Source organism: Opisthocomus hoazin, chromosome 10 (genome assembly GCF_030867145.1).
Source record: "Opisthocomus hoazin isolate bOpiHoa1 chromosome 10, bOpiHoa1.hap1, whole genome shotgun sequence".
In the NCBI taxonomy this organism is placed as follows: domain Eukaryota; kingdom Metazoa; phylum Chordata; class Aves; order Opisthocomiformes; family Opisthocomidae; genus Opisthocomus; species Opisthocomus hoazin.
In genome coordinates, this window is record NC_134423.1 from 7,476,731 (window position 1) to 7,500,126 (window position 23,396).

At 42.1% G+C, this 23,396-nt stretch overlaps 1 protein-coding gene across 1 annotated transcript; it reads right to left on the reverse strand.

The window, feature by feature from the left end:
• Nucleotides 1-412: 412 nt before the first annotated feature.
• On the reverse strand, nucleotides 413-20,094 carry LOC142362585 (tRNA (adenine(58)-N(1))-methyltransferase catalytic subunit TRMT61A-like). The gene is made up of 3 exons (XM_075431871.1): nucleotides 19,764-20,094; nucleotides 9,939-10,205; nucleotides 413-741 (listed from the first exon to the last, which is right to left on the reverse strand). The coding sequence occupies exons 1-3, from the start codon at nucleotides 20,092-20,094 to the stop codon at nucleotides 413-415; spliced, it is 927 nt and encodes a 308-aa protein (XP_075287986.1).
• Nucleotides 20,095-23,396: the final 3,302 nt, after the last annotated feature.

Genomic DNA, 23,396 nt, shown 5'->3' on the forward strand with positions numbered 1-23,396 from the left:
TAAAAGTGTCTAGTAGTGCTAGGAAAACATAAAAATGTAAACCTGAGAAAGTAATTCGGAAAACAGGAAGAAAAAATCCAACTTATTTGCAATTAGTGTGCTATGTGTTTTGCTTTGTTATCGGTAGAGATCTTTATTCTGTACGTTCCATTGAATGGGAATGGCCATTTGCTACTAATTTATCTTCTTTCTGACGGCAAGTGGAGCACCATTCCAGAGTTTCAACATTCCCTTGATGCTGCTCTGGTTAATGCTTGTGTGCTATTTAAACAAAGCATATTCCAACCCAATCTGACTATATATGGAATTCCCTGACAAATAAAAATTTGGATGCCCTACAAAAAAGAACCATGAAAACGGAACACACACACAAGCACACAAAATGCTCCAAACTGCGCAAACTCCGCGTGTACTAAAAGAGGCTCTTGGTGGCAAAGGTCAGGTACGCAGTGTGCCCGACCATCTCCCTGAGCGGCACGCCACTTTTGAACTGCACAGTTCCTTGCTGCAGATTGGTGCACCAGCTTCCTTGATTTGATGGGTTGCTGCTGTCAAAGCCAGTGCTAGCATCATCCTCCGCTGCTTTTCCAAGGTCAGGGATTTGCAAGTTAATTGTCCTTACATTGTACACTCTGAGCAGAATTTCCAAGGTGTTAATCTCTGTAAAACCATATTCTTCCATCACTAGGCACGTTCTCTGGACTTGTTCAGTGCAGGGAGAGAAAGAGCAGATGCGGCCACCTGCAAAATGAGACAGGTAGTGGAAAAGAGAGCAACAGCCAAAACAAAGCACTTATTATCTTTTTCACATTCTCCCAGATGCACACAGAATTCCTATTATACAGACAAAACGAAAACATTCTTCAAGAAAATCTCCATGAGGCAACTATGCGTGTTTGAAGTGCACAAAACCAAACATGGATGACTCCACATGATGCTTCAGACCCTTTAAAAATTGCAACAGCGTATTGATTCATCTTCCAAATCCACTGCTGCCCACCACATTTGTTCACGATAAAACCGTTAAAGTTGATCCCTTTAGAGCAGCCACTCTTTTGGAATCACTATCCACTATTCTGGACTGAGGCACCGAGCTGAAGTTGGCACCCATACAAAGCCAGAAGTCATTCCCCACACACTGTACAGAGTTGCCTTCATTAGAATATAAGTGTGCATGCACACTCACTCTGACACAAGCGGCTGTGTTTATTTGGGAATGATGGTATGCGTGTACAGAATAAAGTAATCTCTCCAGGCCATAGATGGAGTGCTGTTAAGGCTTTACCCTTTTAGTCAAAATGACTAGCATGTCTCCTGAGCATTAAAGTTTACTGGATACCACAATGGGCAGTTTTAAAGCAAATGCTTCCAAACTCTGGGACAGGACTTCTAAGTCATAAACTAACACTTGTCTCCTTGTCTGTGCACAGCTCAGATTTTTGATTCTAAATACAGAGTATTAATAGGCCCCCTACAACTTTCTGCGTGCTACAAAGTCACCTTAACAGCTGAGAACAGAATGATTTAGATTTACTCTGAAAAGCCACAGCCAAATCAGATCAAAGAATTATAAGGACACTGTCTGCCATAAAGCCAGGGCATGTGCTTTCACCCAGGACACAGTGTCCCACACGGCAACTGCCCTTCCTGAAGAGCTTTTGTGCTGGGGAAGGAACACTGGGCAAGGCAGCTTCAGCTATTGTTTTACTTATTACAATTAGATGGAAATGCTTGCTGACCTGATTTGCATTCCTTCCCAGCCGTCTCCCCGGCTCATGCAGTCAAGCCTTCCAACACCAGTTGACTAAGTAGTTAAAGAACCCGTGCAAGCGAGAGCGAAGCATCGGGCTAAAAATAGAGGCTATGCTGGGACTACATGCAGCCTGCTTTATCTCAAACTCCTTGGTTTTTTCCTTTTTCGTTTCTAAAGTCACATCTCTAAAAAAAGAAAGCATCAGGTCTGAAAGTATCATGTAGCACTCTAGTTTACTGTGCAGCAATGATGTGTTGGGTACTGACTGGGGAAGAACACTTTCCATGACCGTTAATCCACTATACTCTAAGTAGGATTTAATTTTAGTCCTGAAATAAAGTCTCCACAGCCAGGGGTTCTTATCATGCATATTCAGATCAAAGTACCCTGGACAAGTAATTCCCTGGAGTGACAATGAAAAAACAAATCTAATAATCACCTGCAAAATTAATGCTGGTGTGTGTCATTATTAACCAACCCTGTTAACGCCAATTTAATTGCACACCCAGTCCACTAGCTCCCATGAAATTAGATTTATATGTTCACCAGCATGACCAGGGATACCAAAATCGTTCTGAATCAGACAGCTAATCTTTTCTGGCCAAAGCAGTACATGCTTCTACCACGTCTGTAGACGTAAAAGAGAAAAGCTCAGGAAGAAATTTCTGTTACGTAATTAGAAAGCTACTACAACGCACACAGGTCATAAAGAAAGATGTTATATTCTTGTTGTGTAGGGAACTGAACAAATGTCTAACTTAGCTAAATGTCAGTTCACAATAACTCTTTGTCTTCAAAGCAAGAATTTGCAGAGACCAGAGTCTATTTCATTCAGGGTTTTTGTTTTTGTCTTTTATACTGCCACAAAAAATGGAAATATATTTACATTTACAGTAAGTCTGTTCTTATTTCTTCTGACAACAAGGGTTTCGAGATATGTTTAGGCTTTCAAATTCACATGCTCTAGATTTACAGTCAAAAACTAAGAAGCCTGCACACAGCTGGTGCCATACAAGCTTCAGAGCCGCCCACAGTTCTTGTCAAGCCTTCAATTAAAGGCAGAGCACCCTTCATTTTGCCTAAGGATGGTCAGCTGAGCACAGCCTGTCAACACCAAACTTGGTGATGATTTATCAAGACTGCCTCCTTGCAAAGCAGACTGCTTGGGGGAGTAGGGTTGCAGAAAATGGGCTTTCAAGCCACTTGGTAGGGAAGAAAGCTCTTTCTTGCAATAGCTAATATCCAGAGAGGAAGCAAGAAAAATAACATTACTTAATTGCACTGCTGGCAGCTTCTCAGGTATGACGAGTGAGAAAACAGCGTAATAGCTGGTATTCCGTGTAACTGAGAGCATCAAGTGGGTTTTAGTAGTTCTGCCAATTTCATTTTTTCGCTTTCATACCTATTGTTCTGGTTATTAAACATCTCTCCCAAATAAACACACCTACAAAGAGCTTAGAAGCAAAACCACCAAGCATCTTTCTTTACTCCCTAAGAAGTGGGAGAGGCGTCTCCTCTGCTTTTTCCTGTACATACCATCAGGCAGGCCGCATTTGACTCTCAGGCTGGACTTGCTTGCTTAGGCCGATATTAAAAGAAGACTGGAAAGCTACAATTAGCAGCAGGTTGGAAAGCAACAACAAAACTGCAGTTCCAAACTGCAAAAGTCTGTCTAAAATAGAGAGATTTGGGAAGATTCAATTGCCAGGGTGCGTTCAGACCAGCAAAAAGAAGTGGACTCTGAGCAGCAGAACACCAGCACTCAGAAGGACATGCTCTTCTGTTCCAGGAGCAGAGGCCCTTTCATCTTCAACGGAGCAGATGCTTCTGAATTCTGCACGCTGTAGGCTGCCCTCTGCACCCCGCCGGATTACCAGCTAGGCAACACCCCTTCTGTCACAATCACCAAACAGATATAAATCTAGATTTCAGCATTCACAATTCTCAGATTCTCTAAGAGCCCTCTTGTCCTTCAGACATCAAGAGGCATTTAGGGCTTAAAGGACTTGAATATGCATTGCTTTGTCTTGCCATGCCGAGGATTCCTTAATGAATGAAGAAAAGACGTGTGACTCCCCCCCTCTCTGCTCGCTGGGGCACACTTCTCTGTCTGTGGATCACAAAGGGGTGGACTAGACTAGAGAGCAGTGAAAACAACTAAACGGCAACTTTTTGGTATAAAATGAGTTTATGTTCTTTCAGAGTCCTCCTTTTAGGAAACATACCATTCCTAAATTTGTTTAATGAGATCTATGTGTCATCATAAATTGATATAGTAATTATCTGAGATTAATCCTGTTCATATTGGGAAGCTGTGTGAGCTTTTTGATCTGAAGAGCTGTCTAAAAATGTGTTTATTCATGTATAATGCATCTGACAAGTGCTACAGCTGAGGAGAAGGGAATAATGAGACTGTATAAAAGACTTAGGTTTTTTCCCACCTTCAATTTTACAGGGAGTGAGTTAGTTTGAAGCATTTAATAGAGAGGTTAAATCTCCCAAACTCGTAGGCTGGAACAAGCCCACACAGTCCTGGCAGTCACCGTAACCAGCAACAGGGTCAAGAACCTATGAAAACTGAAGTACAGTTCAGACTGGAATGACTAGAGCAGCGAGCTTAAGGGAAGGAGGAAGAGGAGCTTTGCATCCACATAGCGCTGCACATTTTGAAACACAGAACAGACACTATCTACTTAATAATCAAGGGACACACCCTTGCATCTTTACAAGCACTCAGTACATTGAAAGACACTCCTCCTTCAAGAGCAGTTCCTGGTATATTCCCGTGCAACTCCAGACAATTCTCTTTCTGGTTTGTGTAAGCAAGGGCTAATACCTCTACCAGCTCTATTTAGCTAACAACTGCATTAGGTTTCAAGTATGGAAAATCTGGCAGTGCTACCCAATTGATAAGAACTCCAGTGCATGCTTACAATACAGAAAATGCGTCCAAGTTATGTGCTCTCCCCTCTGTAGGTTATAGTATGTGTCACAAGTGCTCTGACAGGTTTTTTCATCATCCCAATATTATTCAGAAGATGTGAAGAGAACATGTGTAGTGCAGCACCATTAAGTTCCAGGGAAAAGGGCCTGTAATTTCAGAAATGGTTCTGTGATGTAAAGAATATAACACAGCATTTTTATCTCTGGTAAGAGAACACAGCTCTGCATTTTGGGACTTCAGTTCATTGTCATAATTGGAAGATTACGTTACAAAGATCTCACGGAAGAAAAAAATCACACAGGCATTATCATTATATAGGGGCGAGGCAGGAGAGTCACTGAGCAGCATCACCACGGCATTTACTCTGTGCTAGGAGGACACTAAAAATACTTCCTCTGTAAAAGGGGACAGAACTTCCTTTCAGTGAGTGTGCTCGTGGGCGATTTGAGGCAGCTTCCCTGACAAGTGAAATTAGAGGATTCGGCTGTTGGAAGAAATTAAAGGATGTTTCTTGATTCAGAAAATAAAATCTTCTCCAAATCACTTGCCAGCTCATTAGTAGCAGCTTGATATGATTTTCTGCAAATGTGACCTTAACCTCTACGTTTGTAGGTGCACCCTTCGAAAGGAATTTATTCCTCCTCACTGTTATGGGCCGGCAAAAGCATGCAACAAAGACATTAAAAAATCAGTTGGCTCCAAATTGGGGAAGAAAACCCAACAACTTCCTTTCAGGATCCTTTCATCCCAAATGACTTCCTACAAACTGTAAAGGCTGACGACAGCTTTGGCCAGCACTCCACAGCAGGGATTACGATGCAGGAATCCTTCTGCTTGACTCTTGACACATGACAGAACCACTTTTACTTCAGGTGAGGCCCATATTGTGCACCTGACCTACCAAGCCCTGACAGACCAGAGTTAGGTCAATGCCCTCCAACAAGACACAACTACTGGGGCTGGCCCAGCAAACAGCCAGCGCTTGGGAACCAGATGAAGCTGCTTTCTGGGTTAGCACGCGGGCCTAGATCCTCTCGGGGCAGCTTTGCACTAGATCAGATGGCCTTTCAATGTTGAGAGGATATGCTTCAATTTAAAGTTAGTTTGCGGATTTTTAACCTTACCTTGAGTTTATTATCTTTCGGATCAAAGCAGGCACCACATTAGCAAAGGCTGGTGCTGACATTTTAGCAAGCACTTTTTGCTTCATCCATTTATTCCAAAATAATCTCCTGGGGACATGAGCGGGGTTGACACCGACTTGAGTCCCACCTGCATGGGTGAAGGAGGACAGTCTGAAAAGCATGCTAGACTGTCAGGCTCCACGTCCCGCCTTAACACGGTCCCCGTGCGTTCCTGAGGTATCCCGAGCCCAAACAACATCAGCCTGGATGCCACTGCCTTCTTCTCAGGGTGACTCAGCCTGGGGTACCCCAGATACTACAGGGGTGAGACGTGTGGCCAGGGATTTCAGCTGCTCCTCAAAGCCACACACGGTTGGTTTAAAAACAGGACCAATGAACAACTCTGAGGCTCCAGAAAAACAGCCAGTGAGATTTTCCACATGGACATGGCATTCCCTGAAAGCTCAGAGGAACAGGGAGGCAAGCCCAAGTGAAAACTGAAGCTAGCTAAACCAGGCAATGCCTTACCTGCACCAAAGGCTACTGGGAGGATGAGATATTATTTATTCTCTTATACAGCATATGTAATAACCAAATCTGGCATGTTAGGACAACAATTGATGGCTATGCTAAGGGCAAAAAAATGCAAACAAGACCTGTCTTAAGTCCATTGTGAAACAATGAAACAAACAAAAGAATCTGGAAGTGAAAACCAACTACTGCTACAAAGAGCAGAGTACTGCTGAAGGGCTTCTGTGACAGCAGGAAATGCAGAGGCCCAAACAGAGAGATATTCAGAGGGAACCTTCCCTGTAGAGTTTTGGAGGAAGACCTGAAAGCACCATGTTACCTGATTAAGGTGATATCTCAAGGATCACAATTTTACAAACTCATAATTTAGGGGCTTTATGATGCTCAAGAGAGAGTGGCAAGTATGGATTTAAGAGCAAAATCTCTTAAGAGAAAGAAAGGAAATAAAAGAGAGGTGGTTTTAATAATTTTGACTCAGGCTGTTAATTGAAACACCACCAAGCACTGACTTGTAATGCAAGACACCAACTGATGTATTTTTCCATCTCCCTACCTGAAACTTTAAAACCTGTATGAAAAATACTGTACAAATGGGTTTCTGCCTCATATTGCACAGCCTTGGAAGAAACAGACAATATTTATGACAGTTGAGTAGGTGGGTGCAGAATTATATTCAAAGCACTCCAGTATTCAGCTGTGAGATGACTGTGAGTCAAAAGTTTCAGGGCATTTAAGAACAGCAGAATATTGAGAATATTTTTGTTACCTCACGATGTTTTCATTTTCTTCATTTTTTTTAAATTTAGCCTGAAGGGGTTAACAGCACCTTTGCAAAAACCACCAAGATCAGGTGTTGGGAACAGCAGCTATGACTACAGAAAAGCATTAATCAGCAGATACTGCAAAAGAAAAACAGTGCAGGTCTGGAAATGAAAGCAAGTTCTGCAGTGCAGCCATGCCTGAGGGATATTAGAAGCAACATTTCTGCTGAAAGCGTGACTGGTGAAATCGGCACAGAGGGATGCAGCTGAGATGCAAGCCTATACTTCAGCAGAGCACAGCACCAGAGAACAAGAAAGTTCTAGTCATGAACCTACTGTGCCATTTTATTCTTCCAGCTCTTCAGAGGTTGGCAGTGCTTTAAATGGGAGGCCAAGCTACTCTGCGTAGTGTATTTAGAGCATACTGCAAGGCATAATGTGAGTGATAAATGTACTCTGCAAAGAGGAGCATTAACACTAAGCCTACTAGGAGCCGCAACTATTCAGGATCTTGAGCTTAAGTAGGAGAGAAAATACTGATTTGATAAGGTTTTGTTAACGTTAAGAACTCACTCTTACATACTGTCTCAGCTGAACATTCCATCTTGAATACTGTGTTTTTAAAGAGGAGGCTAGCTGATGTTACATATCAAATTTTCTTAGCTCTGATTTCATTCAAAATACCTGAAGACTTAGGGAATGAACTACCACTCTCTGGCAGCACAGCTGCGATATTTGCATGGCACATCACAATAAAACCCACAGTGTGAATGGTTCAAATGTGACCCTGTCCAGATGTGAGAGAGAGGACATGGAGGGAAGAGTGGAACGACTCATTTTCTCCAGTGATGCTTTATCACGATACTAACCCTTGGAACAGCGGTGAACAACGGCAGTATGTGTACAGAATGTTCTTACTGTAGAAGAGATTTAACTATTTGAAAACTAAGCAAAGGAGCACTATAAAATTATCTGCCTGCGGTAGAGAAATGGAAGCAGTTACAGATACCCTCCCATCATATTTTAGATTTTACAGCAGTAAAAAAAAACCACAACGAAACTACCCACATGATTTGGAATAAAACAGAAATGTGTGTAAGTTTGCACCTATTACTACTGCAATCAATTACATTTTATACGAAAAACAGCTTTTGTTTATACAAAAAATAGCAAAATAAAAAAAATGTCCCCCGGCTCAGTCAGGTACTATGCAACCCAAAAGATGAGCCTTGGACCAATACCAGATCTCAGATGCTGGTGGCTGTTTGCAGCAAAAACTGCAGCAAGGATCAGCAACTTCGCCTTTTGACTAGTACCTACAGGGCACGATACCACAAACAGAAAAATACGGGATTTAAAGTATTATTTATATTGCCTAAGCAGATGTAACATTGTAGTATAGCACGGAAAAGTATAGCCAGATGGTATGGCCAGTTTGGGACTATAATACCTTTTCTAGGATTTCAAATGCTGGAGCGAGACAATGATTCAAAACCTGAAACTGTTCAAGCAGCTCTGCTTAGTATTCTAAACATGCACCACTTCAATAATTCAAATTGGACTGCGCAATGCAGCACCTTCTAAGCTGGCAAGTCAGCTGAGTGTTGTGCTCACTAGATTAGATAATTTGAGCATGGGAAGGGCATCCTACAGTGCAGCAAAAATTACATTTTCTCCCAGGACACACTGGAAAGCAGCTACAAATTGAGCTGTAACTCTTGCAGGTACAGAGTGCTAACAAGTCTCTCTATTCACTTTTTAAACAAAGCATGTGTTACATAGGTATTGGAAAGCCTTCGAGAAAATTCTCAGTAGTAGCAAAGGCAGCCAAACAGTCCCGACTCAGCAAGGTAATGCACATTCAGTGACCTTTAAGAAGAAGCTTAAACTTTGTGATTTCTAGAAGACCTAGCAATTCACTTCAAGTCAGGTTTGTGATTATGTATTTTAACAAAGAACTGGGCCTTGGCACATAATCAAGTTTTACTAAACTTGTATCCGAGCACGGGCAGTGTTCTGATGTCCATGCTCTCTTGATTAGAAAAGGCACTTTTGTAGACAAAAGGTTCAGATCCACACTAGTATAGTTACACTAGTATAACTTTAATCAGGGGAAAGCTAATTCCAGGATAAAAGAATAATTTATTCACTGAAGCTTATTTTTCAATAGGGAAAAGATTTACAATAAACTGATGAAATCCATCCAATAACTCGACGGTAGTTCTCACTTGCTGTCACCATCCTGGAGTAACTGGCATAAGCTAGAATAGCCTTTCTGTTCCATTCGCACTACAACCAACGGCAAACTTCTTGTTAGCTCCAACAGCAGAGACTTAAGGCAGAAATTGGCAAGCATATTTAACTATAACCACAATTTCTTTAGCATTACTGATGGGGTGCTCTGTTAAACAGGTCCAAATCTGCAATGATTGATGTGAAGTGCATCTGAACACCTTTTATACAGACACCTTTCCACTGAATTGACAAAGAAATTTGCTTTCAGCATTTATTGTTACTGCTGCTTCCCACACACTCCCAGATCTAGCAAAATGCACCTGACAAAGTTTCAAGGGTTTTTATAAACTGCCCGTGCTAATTGTAGCAGCTAGCACATGCCTGTAGGAAAAAGCTGTTCTTCTTTCAAATCTTCTACTGTCAATTGAAGACCTCATCTGAAGGTTTTTCAGCCTTAGAACTGCCTAGAGAATTCCACATTTGAGAACAGTGATCACACAGTGGAAGCGAGCAGATCTAGCATGCGGCTCAAAGGCAGAGCGGTGTGCATGCATAGTGCTTCCTGAGCAGAAAGAGGCAAGTGCAGTTACCTTCAGCTTTTAACGCTGACTTTGCATGTCCTATGGCTTCCCATGGAGATGCAATATCTAGGAACACAGCATCCGCAATGTTTGAGACACCAAACCCATTTTTGCAGACATCCTGGTTGGTTACGGTGACCAGATGCTCCACGCCATGCTCCCGAAACTCCTCCCTGGCCTTCTCAGCCCTTTGTTGGTGGAACTCCACTGTGTACAGGTGCCCTGTGGGAGCCACTGTCCTGATGAGAACATGGGAGAGGGATCCGCTGCCCGTACCTAGAAGAGACAAACAGCTCATGAAATATCTTCTAACAGTGCTAAACATTAGAATAAAGGTGTTCTCCATTAGTCCTCCTGCTTGGAACACTTACTCAAAACTCAAATGAACAGAAACCATTGGTTAAACTACTGAAAGAGAACAATCCTTCCTTCACAAGGAGAGAGGAACTAAATGAGCTAGGAAACAGTCTTCAGGGTCCTCAAAGCATTAATTAAAAATCTGGCAAACTCGGGACCCGTCCTATCTCCCTGGCATAGTAAAATATGCCAAGGGTCAGCTCTAGCTCTAAGAAGGCACAGAAGAGAACACAAGGAAGTAAATGCCACAGGAAAAAATCAGGGAAGTTAACCAGAGAGTTTTTCTCAAAGTGCCAGTCTTCCAGAGTGAAAAGAGATGAAGGCAAATTTTAACATATTCTCAAAACCTTGTACTTCATTAAAACAAAGACAAGATGTTGGCAAGGGTCCAAGCTCAAAAATCCTGTTGGCAGCCATGCAAACAAATGGCCTTCAGGATATGGAGTCTGTTTGCCCAGGCCTCTTAAGAGACACTGGCTATCCTCAACTCCCACCGAAATTATCCAAAACTAAGGCCTCTGGGCTCCTTGCAGTCACACTGACCAAACCACCTCGTTTCACTCACATACATACACACCTACACAATCTTAATGAAGTCCAATGAGATCCATCATATACCTGAAATTTTGTCTAACTACAATTACGATGTACAACTGGGAACTAACTAATAAGACACAGATTTTTTTCCTTGTTTCAATTTGATAATTTAGGAAACTTACTTTAAAAGATCCACTGGTGTATTAAATAGATGAATGACTAATAACCAACGTTTTCACTGAAGAAAACACCCATATACCAATCCACATCAGAAATTACTCACTCAAGTGGCATTTAACAGAATAACCCCCCAAACTCAAAACACCACAGCAACCCCAAATTATGTGTTTATTGATTTACAATTCTGTACTTGCAACACATGTCTCCCGTGGAAAGAAAATCTGTTTCTAGCTATCTTCAATGACTGTTCAGGCTGAGTTTCAGCCTGAAGCAAGTTCTTTCAACTAATATAAAACTTCGAAAATGTATAAAGGACAGAACCTGAAGTACAACAGTGGTGAAGAAAGCTCAGAAACTACTAGAAAAGAAATTAATTAGGGGACAGAGGGGCTGGTACAGCTGCTTAATTGGAGTAATACGTTCCATAACTGTATAGGAAGTCAGAGTTTCCTGAGGGATCCAAGGTTCTTGCCCTCTAGTCACATAAGGGGAGAAATATTGTTGTGGCACTCGATTTAATCCGACAGCCCTCAAAGGGGAGCCATTCAGACTGTAAACAGAGCTCAGGGCCCATGTTTGCCACCAGATCAACTGACTGCACTGCGGCATCAGCACCGCTCCTCTGCTTCCCTCTGAAAGGGCTCTGACCCCAACGAGCAGACCAGCATCCACGCCCCAGTCTTAATGGGCAGATTAGACAGAGAGGGAGGACCTACAGATTTTAGCACTGGCTCCAAAGAGATCCAAGGGAAGAGAGAAACTATGACACACACTTTTTTAAAGTGAAAATCCATGCATTCATGCCAGTATTAAAATAAAGCAAACGAAATGCAAAAGACACTTACATGTGCACACATGGAAAACTATCTGGTCATGGGACCTGTACACTCTAAATGCCAACATAAACTCTTCCCTGGTCAAAAGGAGTGATGGTAGCACAGTAGCCACATGGTTGTAAAAACTCAGTGATATATGTGCATAGCAAAAACACAGCATTTCACTGTTGGGGTTTTTTTAATGACAAGAGCAGGGAACTGTTGTTCACAGGACGCTAAAATGACTGAAATTCTGCCTTTACATTTCATGCCAGAAGGCAGGACTGCACAACTGAGATCTTTTGCAAACTGACAGAATTTAATTATTCTACCTCTCAAATGGGTAATGCTGCACACTTTCTGTATCTCTCTCTGCTAATCTGAAGGAGTGAAGGCCTGTCAGCACAGCTGGGCTGTAAGCAGAAGAGCGAGGCAGCTTGTGTGTGTATCCAGTTTCCTTGTTCATATTCTTTTACATTTTTAATCACTTTCCTTTTAAATCTGCTCTTAAAAACACCCCAGAAGATACAGTTTGTCTCCTCCCTAGGAAAACCCATGAAGATTTTTTGGCTTCTTTTCTGGCACTCTGTTTTTTTTCACAAACACTCCAAGCCAAACCCTGAACAAAACCCAGGATGCTGGAAGTCACCACTTGCAGGCTTATTACAGACCGAGCTTTTGTTAAACAAAGTTGCCAGGAACCATTTCTTCTTGACTGGCTACCACAAACATGAGAATAATACATACATATCACATTTTAATATATCAAATTCTATCACACTAACATAATTAATGAGAGTATTTCTGAAGATGCTGCCTGCCTTCTCTGTGACAACGCTCTCAAAACTGCAGGAAACAAAGAACAAGATGGTTTTCAATCACCCACCATTGTAAAACCTCTCCTTGAAGAGACAACAGATTCTAAACCCAGTCCTGTGAAATGATGAAGACCCTCAACTCTCATGTGCCTGACATCACACTTGATGTGATTCATCACGAATATGAGGGTCTGGCAGTTCAGCATGAGTCCATACTCAACACAACCCCTGAAGCCCAAGCAGCACCATCTATAGAAGGCAGAGGTTCAACCCTGTGCTTCTCTGATATTGCAGAAGGGGAAATGAATGTTTACCTTCTCCCCTGCAAATCTGCAACAATCAACATTTGAGTCCTCCCGCCACCTTCTCAATTACTTTTCAATTTTTCTTTGTCCATATTTCAAAACCACTACTGAAAAACACAGTATTCAGCAATATATGACAAAGAGACTTAGGCACCTGTCTGGAGTAAGTTCTAGTCAGGTTCAGGTTCAGGCTTCCTTGTGAAATGAGAGGTATCCTTAGCACAATATAGAATCAGTCAGGAAAGCAGCAAAACGCAAGGAGTACTACTGAAGACATGAAGTAGAATGCTACAGCAAACCTGAAATATCATAGCTGAGTTACCTGTATATAAATGAACCAAAAACCTGAATGCTCAAAAATTAATATTTTGTATCAGAGAGGCAAGTTAAGAACTGGATGGACTTCAACAGATTGTTGTTCTCATACAGGTGCAGTGAGATGCCCATGTTCCTCATTTGACCTAGAAAGCAGAAGGTAAGACAACTTCTAGAACAAATACCGTTCCTAATTTTTACACCAGGATGCTTGCCTTTCTGACAGCTTGCACTATAAACAGCCTTAGAAACTGTATGCTCTCTACCACAGGACAATGTCCATTTAATTACAGCGTATTAATCATGAATGGACTCTATAGAAGAGAGGTAAAATGACGACAACTCAAACTGTACTGAAGACATTCTTAACACCACAGTTGTTGTTTTAGAGCTCACTTAGGTGAGAACTTAGGTCACTGCTAGTGCCTTTGGAAAATATTATGCTCTTTTACAGACTATTCTGTGATCTTAAACACCTTAGTCAAAAAGCAGACATCTGCATTGCTGGCATTTAATGAGACACTGCAGGGTCCCCAACATACCATACTCTAAGCTCAAAATCTGAGGGAGGAGACACTGTGTAGGGGATCAGCATGCAGACTAGGAAAGTGTCCATCTCTGTTCAAAGGCATGAATCAAGATCCTGTGTTAAAACCACACGAGTTAGGTGGCTAATGACCTTGCAGACTGATTTAGTATCCTTCCCTTCATCTTGGGCTCAAGCACACCCCGTTCGTCTTCTCTGATACACCTAAGCTCAGGGGAGTGTTTCTGCCCTTTGCCAAGACAAGGAAAACACTGCAGTTTTAGAAGGATTTCAATCCTAACAAGTGGACTCCTAGATGAAACACTTCAGCTCAGCACCTACTGATTACTTCCTTTTGATTTGTAGACAAGAAAGCTAATCAGAGGAACTCCCTGATCATTTCCCTGACCTCAAACAGATCTGTTCTTCTCACTCTCTGCTTATTCAAATGACAGGTGTTCTGCAGAGCAGCCTCCACACACCTCAGCCAGCTTGAGTCAATGTCCATGTTAAGATCGTTTTTCACCTGTGGAGAACATCTGAGCTGTTCAAAAACACCACATGGTATTTCAGTACAGTACAGATACACATCAGAATGCTGTCAAGAGAAAACAGGAGTGTTACCACAGCATCTAGCATAGCACTTGACTGATAACTGAGTAAGAGAGTACATTTTTACACTGTTTTCTGTTTAGTCTGGTTTTCTTATTGCAAAGGATGTTTGTCTAACCTTCTGGAATCCCACCCGTGCTATAAACATAAGTGACCTGATTCTGTGTTCCACTACATTTCCTCATTGCAGGCTATTGCTAGACTTGTCTTCCCTAAAAATTTCTCATCGTGGGTGCTTCTTTTTAAAAAAGGAACTACAAATAGTGATTTAGGACCTATAAATGTTTACAGCAGTGCACAAGCAAATGCACTTTGGAATACAGCTGAAGAAGCTCTTTAAGTGCATACATAGGTTCATATTGCTTGAAAAGAGGAAAAGTGAAAAGTATGCAGGGTATTACTTAATACTGGGTCAATACAATATCTAGTAACATTTTAATAGAAATGAAGTTTCTGCTGAATGTTTGGCTACCTAAGATATTCTAAAATGAGTAAATACAACAAAACAATGACAGCGTTGCTGTATTGGTCTCCTAGCTACGCCACTTAGACCCAGCAAATAATAAGACAGGTCATGAGTCAGCCATGAGAACGGAAGGAGCCTCAAAGCAAAGGGAAATGAATCTTCAGACACAGCTAACAACTCCACAGCTAATATCTGTCAAGAAACACTGAACAGAGAAAGACTGCTCACTGTACATGACAAGTCTGTGTAACAGGAGTATAATTAATATTTTTTAGCAAATATATGAAGAAGTATTAAGCATCTGATGGAAACTAACCCAAAGATCTTACTGCGAAGACAGTCAAGGGCACAGATCATGGTGGCAGAGGTGAGACACAGCAAGAGCAGGGACAGGGAGAGAGAGGAGGAGAGTGGGGAAAAGTTTTAAGGAGATGAGCTGGTGGCTGAAAGAGGAAACAGCGAATCAAGAAGCTTTCTTTACAGAAGACAAACTCTTTCTCCTGTTGTGAACACCATACTGAAACAGGCATTTTCTGCAACAGGCTGGAGGTCAGAGAGGGCCACAGCTCACTGACCAGACTGAGGAGTTGGGGGAAGGACAGTAGGCAACTTCTCATGACTGGCACTGGCTACAAAAGCAATGGGAATGCGAAGACTGCAAAGAATTCTTCCTTAGAGATTCAAGAATGGGGAATCCTTTAGGGAGGGATCTTCTGCAAACGAACATAATATTGTTAAGTTCAGAGCTGCATGAGACACCCGCGTGGTGATCAAGTGAAATGATAAGATGAAAGTAAGTCCAGAAAGTCTGGAAACAAACGCTTTAGGGTATGAACAGCATTCCTTATCAGCTGCAGGTCAGCCAGAAGTCTGAATACATTAGTGATGCCTCATGTGGCCACAGTTTTGGTTCATTTCTTTGATATATCAAGAGAATACTATGCTCGCCAATGTGTGTACTGATGAGGCCTGCCTTATACTTCAAAAAGTGCTATACAAGCATTGGGTTTTCGAATTCTTCTCTCACTCTAACCTGAACAGCTGCTAAGACATAAATACAGGAGGGGTTATAAAACATCATTAGTATGAGCACGTTCCAAAATGAAATTACTACTTAGAAACTTTGGTCTGTACTTTACCCTAAAGATAGAGCTGCAAAGAGTTTACATATACTTATGCCCCCAAAACTATAAGGACATGAGCAGCATTTGTCAAAAAGTCTCTATGCACTTCAGAAGAGTCATAAGCATACAGCTGACTTGCTGGGACTGCACAATAAAATATTAATCATCTATTGAGTATCCATTAATCATTAAGTCCTCATTAATTTTTTATGAGTGTACTCTTAATAAAATCTATACCCAGGTTGTGAGTTTGAAAATTTCATAATTGCTTTTGAGAAGCTCTAGTGTAAAGCTGTCCAGCAGCTCTCATTACTCTGCCACAGAGAAACTATGAGAACCCAGAATGCTGTTTTCAGTCTTCCAAAATCCAGTCTGTGGGCTCAGGAATCCATTGCTGTGTGGCAATGAACAGGGTTTAGCAATTTTTAATTTGGGATTTAGCTGAAGGGTAACGAAAAATCCAATTAACGTTTTTGTTCATGTGAGTCTGCTTTTGTTGAACGCTGAAGGATCACTGGAGTGGTGGTTAGAACACTTTTGACTAAATTACATTTTGTCTGTAAATACAATGCTCCATTGAAGCCAAAATACTTGTGAGATTTATCAGATTAAATGAGGTTTCACATGCAGGTCTAGGACAGACATTTGTTCAGGCCTTACCAGGGAGAGAGGCCATTAAAAAATCCTAGATTCATGGGGATTGGAAAGACATAAAAAAGGGTTCCCCACTCCTTTGTTTGGAAAAAATACCTGAAAGGTTTCATATTGTTTCCAGTGTACTAGAAAAATAAATGTAAAAACCTCAAAATTTGTTGGCATATGGAGTTCTTCTACTATAGGCAGCTGTAATCACTGGACTGACAATAGCCTTGCCTGGGAAGTTGACATCAAGATTAGTTTTGGAGAGTGTGGCGACACAAAAAATAAAAAAAAGATTCGGCTTATTCCTTTATCTAGACTGTGGCTGCACATGCAACGAACACAAATGGGATCAGAGTTACCTGAATTAAAGTTCCACACTACCAGACCACCCACAGCAAGTATTCTAGCTGCTATCTCAAGTGTCCTTTAATTCTGGAAAGATCGGGCTGTTAGACTGTACCAGAGTGGGGAATTCCTCAGACCAGGGACCAATGCTTTCAAGAGATCTTAGCTCCAGCAACAGTGCTAACAGTTTTTAAATCTCAAGATACCTTTATAAATTAGGTATTAGCAGAAGACAGAAAAAGGATCATATTCCTACACCTCCATCATGAAACATCAGGCAGATGCCGAGTTCCCTTATAACCTCAACAGAGTATGCTTCGGTCATTTTAATTATGCGTGCACTGCTGACAGGGTTGCTCTTCACGTATTTATTAAAGATGGTTAAAAATAGTAAAAACTGTATTAATACATGTTTATATCATTTATGAAAAATCATGACTAATCAATTTGAACCGCATAATTCAAGTGATATAAAATTAAGCCTTCCGGTTATTCTACTGAATTTTTCTAATCACACACAAAAGATCGTTTACACTCATATCCACAGCATTACAACATGACACAGAGGTCATTACTTTATCAATCCTTTCTTCATACAGTTGTGGAGACTAATCCATAATTCTGCTTTCTCACGCTGGGTAAACACAGGGCACTCTTCCACAGTCTAATTAGTAAGACGAGAGGAAAAGAGCCTGGCCTCCTTACAGTGCCTGCTTTGCCAGTCCATACCGTAACTATGTATATCGGTTCAATTTCAAATAATAAAAAAGACAGACCTCCATGCTAATTAATGCTCAAAATACATCTAAAACCAGCACCAGCAGGAAGCAGACTCCAATGTCATTACTAGACCAGATTTCCTGTCTTGTTTCTATTAATCGCCATTGGGCCGGTTCCGCCTGGGCCACGCAAGGTTAATCCAGAACTAAAGATTTTGGATCACTGAATGCTGTCTAATCCAGGATGGCACCAAAGTAGGTTACATCATCACACTGGAGGCTCCAGTTGTCAATACGTGTAAAACTTTTAATTCAAATCACCACTTCTGGTCAGTTGCAAGCAAATTTGCAGTAAGATCTCTTGCTTCAAGGTTAACCAGAGGAATTTGATGCAATACTCTTTCTTTCTTTCTCTGTGAACAGTGAATCTTTCAAGCTATACAAGCAAAATTCTGGTAGTAAAGCTTCACTTTCCCTGGAAAGCTCAAGTTACAGTACTTTCGCAGCACAGGCATTAAAATAAACCTGGGGACAGTTTCCCTTTAGCGAAAAGGATTGTTTGTGGCTATGACTTCTGACTCATAACATTTTTGGGAATCTGGATAGGTTACCTCATCAAGTGTTTCCATTTCTTGGCTGTTTAGATAAACGAGCTTTTAAACTTTTTCAACCTCTCTAGTACCTTTAACATTACGGAAAACTTTCTATGTGCATCTCTGTACTTTTAACATTCACCTATTCCAAGCGAGGCAGGACACAGAGAAATTCAAATCTCCCCCACCCTGAATAATTTGCTGTGTTTATTTTTCCCATCCTGTGTAAACATAGCAGGGAGGGGAAGAGGTGAAGAGCTGCCCAATGAACAATACTGCTACTTCCCATGACAACCTTAAAAATGCCTGATCTTACTATAAACCAAACCAAACCAAATTAAAAACTCACAGGACCCAACCATTCTAGCAGTACCAGAGGTTTCTGCATGCGGCTTTGCTTGTGGAAGTGCTGCTATACAGCATCCAGCTCCATGTACCACCTCCTTCTTAACGGGTGCAACTGGATGCAGAGATAAGCGGCGTTTCAGTTGTGTTGGAAAGTGGTCATTATGCTCGAAAAGCTGCCCAAAATTATGCTTGGGTGGGAATGGGAAATGTTAAATGCAAAACACTGTGCAGCACAAGCCCATCACGCTGATCGTTGGCCTTATCTATGCCTGAGAGGGAAGTGTATGAAACTGCTGCATAAAAAGACTCAAAGGAAACAGCCAGAAAAAACAAGGACAAACTACCTCAGTTTGTATTTTTCCAAACTAGAGAGATGCAATAAAATCAAACAAGCCTCATACTGCCTGCAGTAATAGTCATGAAGGCATTATTATAACCTGTATCTAACCAGGAAAATGCCTATTAATATAAAATTTTGCTCCTTACTTGCAAATTAAGCAAAATCATGGAAGCTGTATTAAATGAAACCAAGTTTAGAAACAAAATACAGCCCTGTGGTTAACACATCATCCACTGTATTATACAGCTACAGTGGTTTTGCATGCAGTTGCAGTGCTACAAGTGGATCACGCTTGGGAAGAGAAAGACAAAAATACATGTACTTATATGGTATCACATTATATAAATACTGCCAATTTATTTCTTTTATTGGTTCAACGCCCTGTCATCAGAGTCTCTTTCACTGGTTTATCTCAATCATTTTCTCTCAAACTGCAAATACAATGCCTGAATTTCGATTCAAAGCATGTATTTAAAAGTACTTAACAACAGTTTCAGAAAAGGGAAAGACAAATGTTTATATATTTATTTTAAGCAGATGAACGAATCGAACACATACTCAGAGGTATACCTGCAGATGAGGCCAGCATACTGAGGTAGCATTACATGTTGAAGAAACAGCAGCTGATAGCACGTGCACATGAAACAGAACTACTCCATGTGCAGGCTGGGAAAATTATTATCACAAGGGAAAAAAAAAAAAGAGAATTTTTTCAAAATGTAAAGACGAGCCCGTTTTTTCATGAAAGTGTTGGTGTTAGTTCTTCATAAAGGATTTCAACATATTAATTACCTGATTCGCACACTATGGAGCCTGGCTTCAGTTCTAACACCATGGTGATTATCGAGATGTCAGTGGAATATAGAATCTGCGTCCTGTGTGGAAGATTCATGGTCCACAGTTCTGGAGCTGGATGAAGAATAAACACCCATCCTCCTTTACTGCAGGTCACTTTGGAGCCGTACTTCTTGCCTATGAGGTCCGTGGAATGCCTGATGACCCCGTACTTAGTCTGAGTTACAGTGCCATGCTGGACTTTCACAGGAAACATGGAATCATGGCCCAAGAACACAATAGATGTATCACCATCCTTTATTGTATCTCCATATTCAACAAAACTCATTGTGACAGTCTTGTACTTGGCTGGTGGTTGTCACCTAGAAGAGAATAAATATGTCAAGAGAGTTTTGCAGGATCATGATGGAGCTGAAACTACAGACACAAAACCAAGTTATTTTATTTACCCCAATAAAGAACAAGAACACACTGTGCAAATGAGACGTTAGCAAGAGAACTCCGTGAAGTTCAGGGACCTCCCCCCCGCTGCTCTCTTGATCCAATTAAAATCAATTGAAAGATCCCACAGATTTCAATACAACCAGTATTCTTCCTATTTTATGGTACGTTTTAAAAAATATTTAGCAAATACATTATAATTTACTCAGCCTGCTCCACAATACCACCGAGAAACTTGCAAGGTAGTAGCAGTTTCAGCACTCTGTTCAATTCCATTTCAGAAGCTCTCCGAGTATGTTGTTAAGTAGTAGATTTTATTTCCATCTGCTGGCTTACCCCTTGGTGATTTACAATATAAGACAACTGCTACTTGCCTGGGTATCACTCACTAGTTATTAGGACTGCTAACAAAAGTTTACTTGGAATTTTTCCAAATGAAGTTTTAGAGATAGGATAAAGGTAGTATCTGCAATAATTTATGCATAAATTTAACTTACTACAAGGAAAACAGAATATGTGGCCTTTAATTTGACAGTGGGGGTGCAAAGTAATTACCTGGGAAGTGATCTGTGCTGCAACTACACGTAAACAACTATTTGCAAGCTAACGCAAACAGTTGTATCACTTTAGCCCCATGGTCTCAGACCTGTAATTTAGAGAATTACAATCACATTTTGTTCTCTTTGAGAAGACAACCTAGAAATCAGAAGACAGCTTACAATGGAACCTGGCATTGCCTGTTAACTGTCTAAGCTTCAGGTTGATCAGTTTGTAGAAGGAATTGTTTAATGAAGTAGCAGTGATCCAAAAGTTAGAAATTAAAGCCTATGACAGAAGGCTTTGAAATTCAGATTTCTGGTACCTCTTCCATGAGACAATTCAAAGCAGTGTCACTTTTAGTTTCAGAATAATGATATGATTCCTGTGCTTTTGTATTTGACGTGTAACAGCTTGGTCCTACTTCATCGCTTTCATTAAAAACTTTTAGTTCTCAAATTCTAGTCTGTTTTTGTTGACCAAAACTTGTAGTTCAATTTGCTGTAAAGCAGCTAGATTTATAATTTTTCTGCTGCAGTCATTGAGACCAATAAACAGATGTGCTTGTGGCCACAACTTCCAAAGCTTATGACATGCTTATTGCGTCAGGTATTCAGATGCTGAAGCAGAATTGGCCTGTCTGGACATACGGTGAAATAGTAAAAAGGGCTTCCCACGAATTCAAAAATGTATACATACTGGACTTTGTGAGGTAGTACAAATACTGATGTTTTATAGCTTGCACATTCTGATTATATTCATCTTCTTAATCTTTCATAAATGGCACTCGTAGTTTTCATTCTAGGTATTATTACACAGAATCACAGAATGTTCAGGGTTGGAAGGGACCTCTGTGGGTCATCTGGTCCAACCCCCCTGCTGAAGCAGGGTCACCTACAGCAGGCTGCACAGGACCTTGTCCAGGCGGGTCTTGAATATCTCCAGAGAAGGAGACTCCAGAACCTACCTGGGCAGCCTGTTCCAGTGTTCCGTCACCCTCAGAGTGAAGAAGTTCTTCCTCATGTTCAGGTAGAAATTCCTATGCTTCAGTTTGTTTAGTTTTTATTAATGCAGTGTAGTTTTCAGCTCTTAGTTTGAAAGGAACTTGACTGTAATCTATTTCGTTCAGAGTATTTAGACTATAGTTACACCCCTGTACAAAAGCAACGTCCCTGCAGCATGTCTGCAGAGACAGAAGCACAGAAGCATAGAATAGCAGGGGTTGGAAGGGACCTCTGGGGATCATCTAGTCCAAACCCCCTACCAAAGCAGGGTCATGGAGAGAACTCTTCTCCCTTTGATTACACAAACTGGCTTCCAGTTTTTTTGCCTTCCTTTGAGCCGCTGCACTTACCACAGCTGACTGTCACAACAGTGCGTGCTGACGTCCCAAGCGACAGACCTGTCAGGCTCAGATCTCACCTGGAACGTTATACCCACACACTTGGGGTAAATTTGGGGTCTGGGAAGAGTTTCGATAGTCTCTTTCCTTCCTGTCACTCCCCTACGGCAAGGAGCACAGAGATCTACAGGCACTCATTTTCATGCATTTTCAACCGTTTTCCACTCCCTGCCAACGCAGGGCCTCGTGCCTGTTGTCGCCCCGTCTCTCTTGTTGCCCCATCTCCACTCGCTGGGCAGCGCGCTGATGGCGTGGTACTGGGTCACCTCTGCCTCACGGGGCTGGCTGGCGGCAGGGAAGGTGAGGCAGGGGCTGGCAGCTGGGGGTTCAGACTCCTCTACGGGCTTGCCATGACTCCAGCAACCTAAACCCAACGAGCCAGGCGACCCCTCGCAGCCTCACAAATCAAACCACCGAAACGATCCTGTTTTTCCCTTCAGACAAAAAACCAAGACACACCTCTCCCTCTCCCGAACGGCTTCCACCCAGAGCCGGCAGGCCCCCTGCGCCGTGCCTCATGGTGAACCTGGAGGGGTCCCCGTGGGCGGCGGGCTGCTGCGAGGGGCCGCGCGCGTTACCAGTGAGCCCAGTGGGAGCTGGTGTTTGTCACCCATCGTGTTTGGGGGCCCTGAGCAGGGGGGAAGACCCTTCCCCACGGGATGGCTCTGCCTTCGCCATCAGCCGGCCTGGCTTCCAGAAAGCTCTGCCTGCCCTCCCCCGGGGCAGCCCGCTCGGGGCAAAGGCAGCTCCAGGCCAACCGAGCTCTCTCTACGGGTTTCGTAAGGCTGCAGGAGAAACCACAGTGTGGGCTCAGAAGCAGCGGAATCGTTATCTAAACCCCAAATAGCACGGTACTGACTCCTACTTGCGTCTCGTGTTCAGGATTGAAGCGGTGTGGGGAGCCCCGCGTGCCCCGGCAGCCTGGGGGATGGAGTCAGGAGGCAAGGAGGAGCAGAGGAGGAGAGTATCGCCTCATCCGCTGCTCTCAACAAGCCCAGGCCACCGGGCACGGGAGGGGTACGGGCACAGCAGGGAGCAGGTGAATCACCCGGGACGTGCAGGTAACAGTCCCAGCTAAATCAGATAGCGCTCTGTACCGTGCTGCCTTCACCAGGGTCCTGTAGTGCACAATAGTGGAGAAAAAGTCATCCTTCCACCATCAAGAACATGATAATGGAAAGCCGTTTAGATCTAGATAGTTTGTGATTTTTTTAATTAATGTGATTCCATCAAGTATAAGGGAGTTTTTG